This window comes from Argiope bruennichi, chromosome 11, assembly GCF_947563725.1.
Source record: "Argiope bruennichi chromosome 11, qqArgBrue1.1, whole genome shotgun sequence".
NCBI classification, from domain to species: domain Eukaryota; kingdom Metazoa; phylum Arthropoda; class Arachnida; order Araneae; family Araneidae; genus Argiope; species Argiope bruennichi.
This window is the reverse complement of record NC_079161.1, coordinates 31,165,301-31,182,745: the sequence shown is the minus strand read 5'-3', so window position 1 is coordinate 31,182,745 and position 17,445 is coordinate 31,165,301. Positions and strand designations below refer to the sequence as shown.

General features: G+C 26.1%; 2 protein-coding genes across 5 annotated transcripts in view; one reads left to right on the top strand and one right to left on the bottom strand.

Annotated features, from left to right (window-relative positions):
• The window catches only part of LOC129957226 (putative sodium-dependent multivitamin transporter), a 57,856-nt gene extending 55,953 nt beyond the window's left edge, over nucleotides 1-1,903 (top strand). For all 4 annotated transcript variants that reach the window (XM_056069461.1, XM_056069458.1, XM_056069460.1 and 1 more), the window contains one exon: nucleotides 558-1,903. In XM_056069461.1, coding sequence (XP_055925436.1) covers nucleotides 558-584 — 27 coding nt within the window. In that variant the 3' untranslated portion in view covers nucleotides 585-1,903. The remainder of the gene's footprint in view (nucleotides 1-557) is intronic.
• A 9,638-nt stretch (nucleotides 1,904-11,541) lies between these two features.
• LOC129957386 (paired mesoderm homeobox protein 2B-like) overlaps nucleotides 11,542-17,445 on the bottom strand; it is a 31,465-nt gene continuing 25,561 nt past the window's right edge. Inside the window, exons 4-5 of the mRNA XM_056069686.1 lie at nucleotides 15,729-15,879; nucleotides 11,542-12,120 (exon numbers count right to left, since the gene is read on the bottom strand). Coding sequence (XP_055925661.1) covers nucleotides 11,822-12,120; nucleotides 15,729-15,879 — 450 coding nt within the window. The 3' untranslated portion in view covers nucleotides 11,542-11,821. The remainder of the gene's footprint in view (nucleotides 12,121-15,728; nucleotides 15,880-17,445) is intronic.

Genomic DNA, 17,445 nt, shown 5'->3' with positions numbered 1-17,445 from the left:
TTTTAATTGCTACTTTTCTCCTTTTCATGATTTGATAGAATTTCCATTTCTTATATCCCCAGTGCTTATACTACTTTTGAACAACATTATTTATTCTCTTGTCATTAGTTAGAAATATTCTATTTATTCAACTTTTTATGTTTTAAAAATCCTTTGGATTTCATTATCTAATTTAATCATACTTTTATATATTTATTATGATTTAGTTTAGATATAAATTAAAATTTTTTAATTTTTTGACTTAATTTTAGTTTAAATGAATATAAAATTTAACTGAAAGACTGGCACATATGGGGCAAAGATTCAAGTATTTGGATTTTGTCTAAATATACAAAAAGTAAAATCAAGTTAGCAATTTCTGTAAAAGTTAATTAATAATCATTTATCCCTTTAATAAAAAAAGCTAATATAGAATTTATAGAAAAATAAGAGATAACATTATAACATTCAGATAACATTATAAAGAAATACTTTAGAAGATGTTTAGAGGGATTCTGTTTTGTGTCCAATTTAAAATATGTAAACATTTTATTCACAAGTTGCTTGTTCTTTTTTAGGTTTTACAGTTGGATGAATGTACTTGATATTATTATTCAATTATTCCATCTTTTACACTTATGTCTATTTTTTACAATTATACCATGCAACATAATATGTTTTGTATCATATAAAATGGACTGGTGTTCCTTATACATCTTTCTTTATTGGTCTTCCTTATCAGTCCATATAGTGATATTGGAGATTATATTTTTGTGTATGGTATTGTGCTTACATAGAACTGTTATTTATTATTTATCTGAAATTTGTTTTTACTAGTTTTATTATTCATTAATGTGTAAAATGTGATGCTCTTTCAACATAGTATTATTTGTTTAGTTTTAAGAAATGCATTTTTTTTTAAGAATTCATTTTCTTTTTAGGCCTTTTCATTTACAAAGTTTTTGAAATATAACATTTGTTGCATTATGTATAAAGTTCCATTAAACACCCATTCTGTATGACATTGCTTTAGTTGTAATGTTTCAGATAGGACAAATATCTCACCAACATCTAATTTCTGAAAAATATTTTTTACTAATTGACAATGATTTAAATTCTTGTTAAAATAATATCAAGAATTAATCACCAATATCAAGAATTAATGTTTGCTTAGTAATCTTTTATTTTCTTGTACATAAAATTTTGAAATTATCAAAGAAACTCAGCATTTTAAACTTCTCATAGTCTTTTTTGGTATTAAGAATGCATATTTAATATAATAAATAGACATTACAATGAATTAGCTGAATGAAATTAGATTGTTAATCCTGCACTAAATTTATAGGTATATAATTTTACTGATTTGTACTTAATTTGCTACAAAAAAAATGTAATTGTGTTTAACAATGGGTTTTTAATGTGAATGTGTAGCTAGCAGATGTTGTGGCAGGTAATTATTTATTTTTTAAAAGGTTGCTCATTTATTTATTATTTGTAATATATTTTTTTTAGTAGAATAAAGCCTACCAATGTTGTTTAGAGAATCTCAGGTGATAAATTTTCTTTCATATTTAAGATTTAGAGTTTATAGTTTATTGCTTTTTTCAAAAATCGTAATAATTTAAAAGCATTAAATTTCTTTATTGTATTTTTGATAGAAAATAATATTTATATTATGAAAAGTTTATTTTTATAACTACTTGTGTGTTATCTATTTATTCTTTTACATATAAAATATATTATACAAATGCTTGTAATGCATATAAGAAATTTTATTTTTGAGTGAAATAATTTCTTTTAAAGTTTTATTTATTGTTTTTGCAACATTTTATTGATCTGTTTTTGTTTGATGCCTTTTCATTGAAATTTTACTGAAGTGTGATCCAAGTGTTAATCTCTTCAAGCTGTTTGATGAAAGCATTGTTAAAATGTATCATCTAATTATTGTTATTTTTTTACTATTGTTAAATTATTTACATTATTGAAAATTGTGCAATATATGTTTTTACAAATTTAAAATGTTTTAATTGAGAAAAATTTGTTAAATTTGTAAATTTTTTTATAAGGATATAAAATTTCTAGTCATCTGAAGAATTTTTAACTGTTTTCTGTAAAGATAAATAAAAAACAGAGAATTCTGCATTAGTAAAATAAAATTATACAGATTATATATATATTGAAAATTTAGTTCACAAGGTTTAGAAAAATATGTAAATATTAACATTTGTTGTATGGCATTTTTATAATATAAAAATAGTTGCACATTTCATTTCAGTATGGAAAATTTGAATTACCTTTTAAGAGTTATTGCCATATATATGACATATGTATATAATTTTCCCTTGTTGTAATTCCTCTATGAGTTTAAAAATACTAATCTGTAGGATAAAATTTTAGAAGAGAGAGTTAAGTTTTTAGTTTGCTCAACATTGCTACTTGAAATGAATAAAATGTTGTCAAGTGTAAAAAAGTTTAGAATGCTATTAAATTCTTGGGGAATAATTTTTAATAAAATACTAGTTGGATTGAAACAATTTAACATTTATTTCCTTGTGCAGCTATTGTTAAAGTATGGATGCTGAAGTTGGATGAATTTCAGTTATAATAACCCTTTTTCTTAAGATTTTATATTTAAAAATTTCAAAATTAAATTAAATATTTCATCACTTTTTCATATTTTAATAACTAGTCCTAAATGTTTTTTATTTTGTAAATAAAGGCGGAGGCTAACAGGAAAAAAAAAAAAATTATGTTTTTATCTCATACCATAAAACCTAAACAGAAAAATTGACAAAAGGAGCAATGCACTTTAACACCTCAAGTATGGGCTGCAATTGCTACCTGTTGAGAAAATGGGGTAAGCAAGTGCATACTTAAAAGTTAACATATCGAGGTTATTATAATTTTTTTTGGGGGGGATGGGAATTAGAGTTTAAATAATTTCAAATTATGATAAATATGTTTAAATTTTAATGAATATGAAATTTTTTCCCCTTGAACTGCTTTATGCTTTAAAAATTTATTTGGAACAAATTGGTCACATTTTTGTGATATGTAAAGCAGTATTTTTCAAAATTTATATTAACACTCTATTAGGAAGTTAAATATTTTATCTAATTTTTATAAAATCATGATTCTCATATCATTTTTGAAATTTGTGTATAGTATTAATTGATTTTGTATTATTTATTGTATGCAATATTGTAAATTTGGATAGTATAGTCTAGAATTTATGCTGTTAATGTATCAAGAACTATTAAATAATATATCTTGTACTTCTAGTTAAACTTCTGTATTAAAACCTTGATTTTCACGTAACTATCTAAATTTATGTATAATATTGTTGATTTTACTGATTTTATCCAATAGTTAATATTTTGTGGGATTTTTCAGCCTTTGAGTCTCAGTATTGTAATATCGTGAAATGCATACGTGTTTTTGAAATTGTAGTTCTTCAGTTAATGAATCAAAATTTTATACTAAAATATTTTAGTTGCCAATGGGGTATATAGTTCATTATATCATTTCCCCCCTCTTAAATAGACCACTTTTGTTGATAAATTATGATTTCCAGAATAATATTGTTAATCCATATAGGTGATTATTTTTTATCAATTATGGTTGAAATAATATTAAATATGAATAATTTAATGATGCCAGCATCACTTGTATATAATAGATTACTAATAACACAGTTTGGAATAAGCATATTAATTTAAAATTTGAAAACTATTTCATAATGCTTAGAGCATCTTCTTCATGGAATGTGAGTATTATTTTAAGTTTCAGTTGAATATTTTAGACAAAAATTCATCTGTATTGGACTCATAATTTAAATCTAATAGAATGATGCAGAGGCATTACTGATCAAATTAAAACCCTCTTACCATAACAGCGGTTTTCAAAAGAAGTAGAAATGCACAATTTCTTTTATGTGCCCTCTTTCACTTTACATTTTATTGAAAAGATATAATAAGTATGTCTTTGGTTTTTGCATATTTTTTTCTTCTTCTGATGAACTAGATTTGCCCATATTTATATCAGTGAAAGAATTTGTTCTAGTGAAACCTCTTCTATAGTATTGCACATAAATATATTTACCATAGAAGAGAAATTATTTCTTAAGTTAAAGTGCATTTTAGGAATAAGTACTTTTTTTAGATTTTGTTACTGTTATGTTTATAGACATTAGGCATTTATTTTAATCTTAATTTTTTTAAAAGATACTTTATTACTCATTGTATGAGATTTGCTCTTTAACTGCAGAAACTAAACAAAATTTATCTTCTATAAATGTTTACAAGAGTGCATTGTTTAAAAAATATGTAAAAAATTAAATTGGATACATAATTTAAAAATTTGATTTATCTTTTATTAATGCATATTTGTAAACATCTAAAGTAAAAATGTTGTGCTTAATTTTGGTATTTTAATGAGTATCTTCCATTTTTTGTAAACATTTTGAAATTCTGTTCAATGATGATTTATAGTAGAACTGTTCTCATATTGCTTGAAATATTCTCAATTTTTCATTTTCCGGAAGATACTACATCTTAAAAATAAAAAATTAAATTCGAATCATAAAGTTTTGTATTAAATATTATTTACATATTAGATCTAGTTATTTTCTCTGAAGAATGATTAATTTAAGCATAAATACATGTAAAAACTCTTTTTGCTTAACATTTCAGAATGTTATTTGTAAAGATACTTTTTGATTTTTATATGATGAAACATCAAATCAAGAAAGTTAGGGAAAAAACATTGCGTTAAAACTTAATCTTTTGCAATTTTTGCCATTTATGTATTATCTTTTTATTTTTTGTTTTAATCATGTGTTTAAAACATCTAGTCAGAACTTGATTTAGATATTTAAAAACCATATATTTATTTTATGGAATTTTTTATTTATATATCAGAACACATGATAATATTATCACCATTTAAATATCAAAAGTAGTCCTTTTATAAGCAATAAATCAGTTTTCAACATTTTCATTTATTTCAAAGGAAAGAAATGTATTTTTCTTATCAATTGAGTTCTGTAAATGTTTGTCTTTCCTAGAAGAAACAGCTTTATGCATGAAGTATATATTTGTATATATAGTGAGTTGTGTGATAAGTGTTTATTGCATTCTTATTATATAAAATAGCAAATGTTTTGTATCTTGAGTGCATAAAATATGTATTTAAAGAACAAATATATTTTTAAGGGATAATAATACCATTTATTTGTAGTTGGAAACAAATTTCATATTTTGTTTCCATATTACATGAAATAATGTGTTCATGAATATAAAGAATAGAATGATGATGTTTGTAATTATCATAGAATTTAGATAATTTATAACTGAACATTTATTAATTATCATGAAGTTAATTTATATTAAGTTAATATTGGATTTTCTTTCATTTGAAATGTAAAGAATTTTTTAAAAAAACTTTTAACTTAAATGAGTTCTCAAATTAAAATATAACTTTGAAAGTCATCATTATTTTTATCAATGAGATTATCTCATTAATTTGTGTTCTTATGTGAGAACTATCTTTTTTAGAAAATTTTCTTGTAAATTGATTTGCTTCATGTTTGTGAAGAGGGAAATTTGTAATTTTTCCACTCATTTCCTTGATGTGGGAATTTTGCAATTTCTTTTAATCTGTTTATATGTGTACTTATGATCACAGCATTCTATTTTGATATTTCCAGATCTTAATTATCAGAAATTTTACTTAAATTTGAATAATGAATGTCACTGAAAAAAAAAATCCAAAATTCATTAATGTTTTTAATTATGAATTAAAATTGAAATCTATTCTTTAGTACATTAATACAACTATGTTTTAAAACTCTTATTAAATTAGTCCTTTGTGAAATGTATTATAAATCGTTTTCTATTTTTGATTTAGATCAATATATATAAATTTTACTAAGAACTATGTATAGTTTATATATGCAGTGATGTGCGATAAATATTTATTGCATAAATATGATATATGCGAAAATTAAAAGTTGTCACAAGTGTTTTGTAAGAGTGTTTAAATGGCAGTATTGTAACAAGCATGTTTTTAATAATTAGTGGTAGAGATCTCAGATGGATACAAATTGTATGATAGAAACAAATATTTATTAAATATGATGTGATATTAGAATGTATATAAATAGATTTATATTAGATATCATATGATCAAAACAAATATCAGATATGCTATATCTTCATGTACATGATTCTGAAAATTTTATATATTTTAAAAACATTAGGCAAAGAATTCAATACTTATGATTATTAAAAGAAGCATTTATTAAAGTAAATATACATTATATGGAAATATATAAAATTAAAATCTGTTTGAGATTATGATAATTGTATTATAATCAGTTATTTTATTTGAATTAAGTGATAATAAAAAAATAATCACTCATTTTATTTGAAATTATGAATAACCTAGCATTTATAATATATCAAGTTTATCCTAATTATAAATTGTAATACTGATATCAACTGATATTTATTATTTCTCTTTGTACTTAATGATGAAAGTTACCTCATTTTCTAATGTAATTCAGTGTAATTTTAAAATCATCAAAGCTTATTTATTCATGTCTGTTAAGTTAAAGTTTGTTTTTATTATTCACTACCTTGTTTCATTTTCCCTCATATACAAATCATTCATTTTTTAATGAATGTAACTTGTACAGAGATTGCATTCTTAAGCAAATCCATATTCTAGATGCATATTGGATGAATTCATAAATAATTTATACTTTTTAAAATTATATCTTATTTTATAATATTTTTGCTTTTGCACTGATCAACATGCATTTAATAGGTATGCAGGTCTAATTTTAATTTTAAAAATTACTTTGACTAAATTTAACAAAATTTCAAAATAATGAATTTTTGTGTATAAGAAAAAGTAACTTTTTTATTTTGTTTATTTCATTTTTTGATAAAATGGTTACAAATACTAAGTCATATTTAAACTAATTTATTTTTGTTTCAAATTAAAAATTCCCCCAGCAACATTTCTTCGGCTAGATTCAAGAATATAGTATTGGACTGTTGCCAAATAGATGACTCTTTTACCATTCATTATGAGAAAAATTAAGGTTATTGATTTAAAAAAACTGAAGATTGGCGAATGTTTGGCGGCGGCACTGTACTCTAAAATCTAGTCTGTTTGTTACTCTATTGGAAGGTCAGCCAATTTAAATCATCTTTTATCTAACATCATAGTAAAAAAATTAATAAAATCTCATTTTGCTGTAATACTATAGTATTTTTCTTGTATGTATATACATATTGATTGTTTTCATTATTATTATAAATGTGTGAAAATTGTTTATTATTCTGTCAATAGTACTTATATTTATTGAATGATTATAATATGATACAAAGATTGTTTTTATTGAGAGAATTTTTAGTTTACAGAATGTCTACTAAAATTGCAATTTATGCTTTATGGAAATCAAGTAAACTTTTAAAATAATGATAATTTTTCCTCTATTGAACTATGAAAGTTTAAAAATGTTACATTAAAGAAGATAGACACATTCATGAAATCACCATTAATAACTTCAAAGAAATAAATAGTTATTTTGTGGGAAAAAAGAATTTTTATTCATTAAATGTTATTTTTCCTGTATATCGATAACAAAAATTACTATTTTTAAGTATTTGTATAAAAAATTATTTTTGCTTTATATTTTGCAACATGTCATATCTTTGCCAATAATAATTGTTGTTTTTAAACTTGAAGAGCAATTATACATCTTTGAGCGTTTTTAATATTAGGAATCAATATTCACACTTGAATTTTTTTTAATTTTTTTTTTATTGCATTAGGTTGTAAAAGTATGCCAGATGTTAGATTAAAAGCTTCAGGATGCCTTAACAAAAACGAATTTTGTCATCAGAAATTTTTTATTGATTTTAATTTCTATATAAGTAACTTAAGTAGATATTATGACAAGCTAAAAAAAAAATCAGTTATTTATGGACCATTTTCCTGAGAATTGATATATCTCGTCTAAAAAAATGTAAATTTTAAAATTAGAAATAACTTAAAGCAAAATTTTTAAAAAATATGAATTATAATATAATATAATGTTAAACGTTTTTAAAGTTTGCTAAGTTTGATAATTTGTAAATATCAAACAAACAAAATGAGAGTGAGTTTTAAAATATTATTAAATATTAAAAAAAATAATCCTAAACTATATTTCTAAAATTTAAAAGGTATTTGATTTTAATTTGAATTGGCTCGATAGACCTCATAAATCAAATGAAAAAACAAAATTGGATTATCCGAAAATAAAAATTGAAGCATCAGTAGTTCCAATGTTGCAAGACCTGTATACAGCTGGATACTTTTCTTTGGTAATTTAGCTTTGTATGTACTCAGTGGCTTTGTTGAAGAAATTTTATCGACTAGAAAGTAAAGCAGCTTTTAGTGGCATTTCAGTTGAAGTGGGCTGTAAACAGACCGATTAAAATATATATATATATATTTGCCAAATAAATAAAATTTATGAAGCATATGAATTCCATGAATTATAAGATAATATTAGCGCCTTATCAAGTATACTTAGTAATGTTCCTACATGTTTATATCGTTCACCTCTAGTATTTATAAAAATTGTGTGATAACTTAATATTTTATATGAAAGTAGATACCCCTCCACTTCGTATACATTACTTGCTGTTATGAACTGTGTGTATAAAGTAGGGATTACTAGACAGTTTAAAAAAAAGTGGATTTAAAATTTTGTTGTTAAAATTAGAAAAAGTATTAAAAAATTTAATATCTCGAAATGATACGAATTGAAACTGAAAATTTCTTTTGCAAATTTAGTATTTCTTTGCTATCGTGGTTTCTGTGTATAATTTCTGCGACGTGAAGATTAATGTGCGAGAATTAAAATTTGATGGACATTCTGTCGCTAATTCGCGTTCTTATGAACATTATTCTGAATTCTATTATTTATTATGTGCCTGCGTAGTGTTGTTTTGATAAGCAGCCAATTGCATCAATAGGAATATACAGGCATCAAAATAAATAATTGTATATACTTCAAGTTAACAATGGATCATTGAGTTTATAAAATGGGCGCTTGAAAAATAGTGGAGATCCTTATATAATTAAATTTAACTAATACCATATTAAAAAAAAATTATACAGTGGCTCCCAAAAGTGTTCGTACACTAAAGAAATTTGCAGAAATTGTGTTCTATACTTCTTAATAAAGCAATTTATTAGTTGGTTTTTTTTTTTTAATTTGCATCTTTAAATAGTTCTTAATAAAACTGAACAAATATTTTTATAAAAAAATCAATTAGTATTGTTCTAAAAAATAAATAAATAAAAAATGTCACAAAATTAGAACACAAAAGTCTTCGTACATCCAAACATTATTTATTTAAATTCATCATAAAAATATGTTTTGCGGCTTATTTTTCTTCTAATTGAAAAATACACTAAAATCGTTTGATGTCAGTACTTAATATCACAATCATTTATTCTATTTACTTTATTCTTAGATATGATGTGCATTCGTAAAGAAACGAGTTTAGACGTACGAAAATTAATTATATTTCATTTTAAAGCTGGAAAATCAATTAGAGGCATTGCAACTATAACTAATCTACCTCATTCAACGGTGCAAAGCATAATAAAACGTTACAGAGAGGGAAAAAGGATTGCAAACAAGCCTCGTAATGGTCGCCCTCAAATTCTGTCAGCTAGAAGTCAAAGAAATATTGTGATTAAATTTCTAAAAAATCCACGTCTGAGTGCAATAAAGTTTACTTCACAATATAATAAATCAAATGGAACTTCTATTTCCTGTGAAACTATTCGTAGAATTCTTCGGAATGCTGGTATACATGGCCGCTCTGCACGAAGAAATTTCTTTGTAAGTCAGAACAGAATTGCTAGGCTTAAATTTGCCAAATCTATGATGAACCAGCCAGAGAGCTATTGGAATCGTGTCTTATTTGCAGATGAAAGTAAGTTTAACATCTTTGGGTTGGATGGGAGAATCATTGTATGGAGAAAAAAAACGAACTTAATCCCAAGAATTTAGTTGGAACAGTAAAACATGGCGGTGGAGGTGTCATGGTTTGGGGTGTATGTCAACGGCTGGAGTAGGCAATTTAGTATTCATTGATGGTATAATGGATCATAGAGTTTATATAAATATTCTCAATAATAATTTAAAAGTGTCAGCACAAAAATTGGGCATTTTAAACAACTTTGTGTATTACCAAGACAACGATCCTAAGAACACGGCCATGAATGTTCGTCTTTTTTGCTTCTATCATTGCTCTCAAACTCTTAAAACACCAGCTCAATCACCGGATATAAACCCTATAGAACATATTTGTAAAGAATTAGAGGTACGAATAAGAAGTCACGACATTAAATCGAAAATTCAACTGAAAGCTGTAATGATCGAAGAATGGAACAAGATCGGTGTAGAAGTAACCGACCGTTTAGTTAAATCTATGCCCAAACGCTTAAAAGCTGTTATAAAGAATAAAGGATATCCTACTAAATACTAAACATTTATAAAAATTTAGAAAATTTCATATTTAGTGATGTTTTTTTCAAGTGTATGATCACTTTTGTGTCCTATTTTTGTGCAATTTTATTTATTGCCATTTTTAAAAAAATAATTTGCATCGTAATTAAAATTTATTCTTCACTGCTTTATTAAGAACTGTAAAAATATGCTATGAAAAAATTTTCAAGTAAAAATAAGAATATATAATGGTAAATAATGAGGTTTTTAATTGATTCTTGTTGGTGTACGAACACTTTTAGGAGCCACTGTATAAGAGTAGTAGTTTTGGTTAAAATGCTATATCTTAGAAAGGCAATATAAAATACAGAATCAGCAAAAATGATTACTTTTTGATGATTATTTTGATTGGAAATAAAATGATGACAAATTTAAATTTGAGTGCCCTCAATTTATTAATGAATTTCACTTTGTGTTGGATTTTGGAAATTTTGAATGTGCAAAATATTGTAATCTTTTTTATACACAAACGAAGTGCCCACCGAAATATCAGTGCATAATTACGACAAATTTGTTTTTTGCCCGTTTCAATTTTTTTCCCCTTTGTTATAATTAATTTATCACAATGTTAAACTTGTTTAACTTTTATATTTTTCATTTATAGTTATTAATTTGTTTTGCAGATTTGAGGTTATTTTATTGTTTAAATTATGCAATCTTACTACAGCTTTATTGTTTTATTAAAACATACAGTTTTATGAAATTTCATGTTGTATTTTATCGACAAATTTTATAGTAATAAATTTGTTTGAGCTGTCTTATTTTATTTCGAATTTTCATTTATTAATATTACTTAATAGCAAAATATTTTTAATTGAAATTTTGAAAAAAAATTATCAAAGCGAATATTTAATTTTGTCATTTATTTTTAAGTAGACATGGAGTAACATATATTTAAAAATGCTCAAGTTCAAAAATCGGTTTTTACATACAATCAAATTAACTATTGTATTACCTACCTATGAAGAGCATAAATAATGAATTGTGTATAACCAAATCAAGGGTAGGTTGTTTTTGTTAAAAGAGAATGCACAATCACATTTTGTCTGGTTTTGAATGAGATCAAATAAAGAATAATGTATTACTCTGTCCTGAGAAATCTACCTAGTAATAAATAAATTCAGGTGAAATGCCTTTAAAAAGTCTCTTTTTATCTACATCAATTTAATAAATTTTTACATTCTGATTCCATAAAATAAAACAAGCGCTTACTTTAAAAGACGCCAACAGCTCTTCAACAAATGCAGTTACTTGTATTTCTTAGCCGGTGACTTTTTCTTCTACTGTTCCATCGGACTGGGACTGGCTGTCCATTGAGCAAGTATTAGTGAAAAGACAGTTCTGAGTGGCAACGAAAGCTGCCGATTCATTTTCATCCGTCGCATTGTCGTGGGTGGGGGAATTCAAGAATGCGCCGGCAGCGTCCAGTGCCAGTTGCACGACGTCTGTCGAAGTGTCATCTGTACTCCATTCAGAAGGCATTGCAAAGATGCCCAGAGCAGAGAGATCGTCGATTCTGAGTTGAGATGTGTTGACTGGGTTTCCAAGTTCTGATTGATCTGTAAAGATAGCAATTTATTAATTGCTTTTATTTAATTAGATTTTGTACACACTTCTTGATGCATTGACATTCTTATGTTTTGAACAGAGGTATGTTCTCTATGACAATTCAATATATTAATAATTTCATAATCTATTGGATTTATAAATATGACACCTTCCTTTTTTTTCCAAGTTAAAAAAAAAAAAGACGCTTAGCGTAAAAATTAGAGATAGATTTATTCAAAGTCTTTCTGCTTAGACGCTAAAACGTTTATTGTTCTTACAAGTAACAGATAAATTTCGCGAAATCGATTATTTGAGGACAATCCAATTATCAAGTCAATTTTTGACAACTACGAGCAATGGGAATTGAATCTCTCTCCAGAAAGGACACTTTTTGGAGAGCGAAAAAAATATTAATCGGAAGGAGCAACATCTATTGAATATGGCGAATAAATCACTGGGATATGTTGAAAGGATTCTAAAATTTCTTTCACTGATGTGGCAATATATAGCCAAATATTGTCACGTTGGAAAACTTTAGTATGTCTTTCGCGCTATTCTGAACATTTTCCATCAATGGTTTTTTTTAAAAAAAATCTATTAATTAACCATTGCTTGTATCGTTCATAATTCCTGTTTCATCAAATAATTCTTTCAAATTTACATTTTAGATTTTATTTTGCTCTTTGTCATGTGTATTCAAATCATCATTTTTAAATCATCGTAACCACTCTTTGCAAACCGCATTCCATGGGACATGCATCACAAATGCTCAAGAGCAACCGAAGTATCTTTGTATATACATATATATATTGTATATATATGTATATAATATATTAAACAGAGGTCACTCATTGATTTACTGATTTTTAAAGATTGTTGCCAAACCTTTCAAATAAAACTTAACTCATTTATTTGAAGGCAAGCAGTATTACTAATATTAGCTATTAAAAATAGGCGAAGTCATATTTGTACATGCAATAATTATCGCCAAGTCAATTGACTGTAATTTAATTTTGTTTCTGTGCATGTGGCGCCATCTGAAAGCGAATCTAAGATAAAAATTGTTATCAAGCTTCCTCAGTATTAATAATAATGAGCTGTGAAAGAACCTTATTGACTAAGAAGTGGAAAACAACGAGATTATAAAAAATCATTTTAAACTCGCCTTTATTTATGCAATATAAGCGAAAAATAATTTTCTTTGTCAAAAATACAAAAGTTAAAACAAGAGGGTAAGACGCTGAAAATGAAAAGAAATTGAAATGAAATTATGGTACAAGAAATTTCCTAAATATTCATTAAAAATTTAGAAGTTTTAATTCGCCGACAGTATTGTTTTTAGACTTCGCGCCTTTATGATTTGTCTCTGAACTTGTAATATTTTTGTTAAAAAATTATTTTCTACTTTTCTTGAATATAATTTTTTTTTTATCTCTGTCATTAATAAAAATGTATTTTTAAAGTTTTTTTTATTTCTGCTGCTAAGATTCGCTTGCCTAGTTAAAATCTTTAAATTTGCATGTATAAAAGAGTACACAGTTATGCACAGAGCTACAATGAATATTTATGATATAACGAAAAGACTAAAGATTAATGTTTTCTAATGCTTTATCTAAACATTACATATTTGTTTGATTTCAAAAATTTCAAGTTTTACAAACGTTATCATCAATATTACAAAGAAAGGAAAAAAAGTATCAAATGTTGATAATTTGATTTGAGGTTGTTCAGCTTGTTTAAATTAAGGGAAATATAATTTTCCGATATTCTAAAATTTCTTGCCAAACAAGAAAGATTGATTTTGTTGTTAAATAAATGGACAAAAAGAAGAAAAGAAAAGGTGTATATGAAATAATGATCTACTATATAATGTACAAATAACAAATCTCTCACAACATTGTTCATGATACGATAAATGTCAGTGAAATCAAAATCACAGTAACATAAAATAAAGCTATAAAAACAAAAAAAGGAAACATTATTTTTGGCACGTTTATTCTTCATCAAATCTTCTTAATTTCAATGAAAACCATAAAATAAATTTATGAAAAGAAGAAATATTAATTCTACAAGAACAAATATTAATTATTTTTTAAGAAATATAAATTTCACACGTTTATTTTTCTTTCTGACAATAATATAGTTTGGTAGGCTACAGACGATAAAAATTTAAACAAATAACTACAGACAAAGTTGCGTATAAAAAAAGAGAATAAATTTAATATGTTTGCTGCGAACGATATTATTCATTTAATATAAAAAATAAATTTTATGATATTTGATTTCTCTAATTTAAATCTTTGTTATAACAGAGAAGAGAAACTTCTCTCTCTCAGATTCGTTATTTCTGCACGCGGATGAGTGAAAAATCTTTGAACATATCAGAAATAATAAAAAACAATTATAAAAAAAAAAGGTAACTTGACATCCTTGGAGAGAAATATTCGGATTATAATCCCAAAACATTTGATTGAGATAAATAATTTTTTTTTTTTTTTTTGAGAAAAGTCTAATATTTAAAATTGTCCCAAAATTTAATAAATTACGTCAAAGGTATAAAAACTTTTAAAAACAATAAATGTTTGTTCTTTTTATATGATGCATTTATCTTTTTCCTGCAATTATTATAAAAGATACTAAAGAGTAAAAAATAAGGCAAAAAATTTGTTGAAAATAAAACAAAATATTAAATAAAAATTTTCTACATTAAACTTTGAAATTTGAGCTTGATTGTGCATCATTAGGTCATCATTAAAATACTTATTTGCCAAATTTATTAACTGTAAGTGCGATAGATTTATCTGGACATCGCAGTCATAAACAATTGTGCTTTTTTTTTATAAGTATAAATTATGCGTATTTAAATATGCTAAGATGTTTTAAATGTGAATACAATCATTGCGAAGTCTTACAACTTTACGTTCCTGCGATTGTAGTGGAATATTTTTGAAGTGGATATTATAAGACCAAGAAGAAGAAAAAATTAAAAGCCATTTATGCAACCTTCTTTAATAATATTATATATATATATATATATATATATATATATATATATATATATATATATATATATATATATATATATATATATATATATATATATGTAAAGAAGACAAAATATTTAATCAAAATTAAATGAAGCAAACAAAATAAAGAGAACCTTTTCCGATTTTCAGTAGATCTATACAAAGTATCTTTTCTAAGTGCAGCCCATTGACTCATTTCTATACGTTCAATACGTTATCTTTAAACTTCCAATTGAGAAAGTGTTCTAAATGATGTAAAGAATTATATATTATGTTAAAATGTGGATATTTAATAAAGCCCCCTAAGGGAAAGTAAAACCGTTTAAAAAAGTACAAGTTACAAACGAATTTAGTTTTCTTATATCATAAAGTTTACAACCAAATTTTGGAATTTCTGATTTTTAGCTTTTTTAGATATTGCAACATTATTTTAAACTGCTCAATTTATATTTGTTTATTATCAATTGCTTGAAAATGATATTAATTTTAGATAATAAATCAAGTATAAAAACACATTCGGAATATTTGTATCTCTTTTTGCTTAGCAATTGTAGAAGAAAATTATTCTAAAAATCTCCAAAAAGAACTCTCACCTGACTGTTCTCCGAATTCTCTTTGGTAGTCTGCCATCTCTTGCTCCCTCCTGGAGTAAGCTCGGATCATGTCTTCCTCGCTCATTTCTCCCTTGCCACGACTCAGTTTTTCCTGTTTCCTCCATTTGGCCCGGCGATTTTGGAACCAAACCTAAAGGGACATCAAATGTCAAACCATTCCTCTTTTACTTTCTCGTATACGTAGTATAGAGAAAGTATGGTTATCATAAAAAAAAAAAAAAAAAAAGTCAATTATAGAATAATAGTATCGTAAAGTACAGTAACAGTCAAAAAATTGGAACTCGAAATTTTGGCGAATCTTAGTGGTTTAGACTTCCTTGAGTTAGCAAAACACATTTTTCGAAAATGTTCTGTCTGTGTGAGAAAAATAACTCAAAAAACGCTTTGAACTAGGCGGTTGAAAGTTGGTATACGATCTTTACACCAAATTTTTAGATTTCTATCGAATTTTGAACAAAATAAATTCAGAGATAGTCTGTCTGTCCACCTTTTCGATTATAAATTAATACAATAACTGCAAAACAGAGTTATCAACAGAGAGCTAGATAAATAAAATTCGGTACATAAATTTAACAACTAGAATGTAGACGCCTGCCTACTTTGAGTCAAATCTAACTACTGGTTGATTGTCTGTCAGTTTGTATTTCCAGAAATAAGTAGACTCGAATTCGAAAAGCATTGACTTAAATATATGAAATTTGGTATGGGATTTTGTGACTGCAAGTGTAGTTTTGGGTCAATTTTTTTTTTCAAATCGTTTGGAAAAAAAATTGTATAAAAGACAAATTCGATTTACGGGTACTATTGTAGGGAATTGGTATGAGTGAGGATAGGACCTGGGACCTTGTGGTTCGCAGCCCAGTAACATGACCACAGTGCAAAAGCAGTTGCTTTGGTAGCGTAGCTCTTAACTGGCTTATAAGCTTTCACCACCGACTCTCCCTCCAGTGAGTCGGAGGTGAGACAAACGATATGGCTGTTGAGTGGTGATGTATTATTTATTAGCTGTTGAGTCTAATGTGACTGTACCCATTTGAGTAGCGCCAAGCGTTATGGCGAGCGTGTGTGGGTGAGTGGTTGCTGATGCTGTTGCGCAAAGTGAGTCTGACGACTTTGGGTTGCTGCGTCAAGTGAATCTGAAGACTTTGGGTTGCTATGGGTAGATGGCGCCACAACAGCTGTACGCAGGTTGAAGGTTCATCGTCCGAGGTCACACCAATGTAGGGTATTGGTGTGAGCGAGGATAGAACCTGGGACCTTGAGTTTGCAGCCCAGTAACATGACCACAATACAAAAGCAATTGCTCTGGTAGCGTAGCTGTTAACTGGCTTATAAGCTTTCACCACACTATTAACGGCATGCTAGGGATTAAGCGCCAAATAATTCGCCAAGGCTGACACGATAGATTTAGTAAGAATGCTAAATTCACTCCAAAGGTTAATATTTCTTAACTATTGTATGCCATACCATGTAAGGCGTTCCCTGGCAAGACAAGTGTATTAGAAAGTATACGTGAAAGATTTGGAGAAATCACTCCTGCTGGATTTATTACAAATCACTGCAAATTGACTCAATAGGAGAACTCTTCAATCAAATGTTTTAGAATTCGGTAGCCAATCACTCTTTTATCCTCACTTGAAGAATTTTGAATATCGCGTATTTCACTTACCGGAAATTGTAAATAATAATAATTATT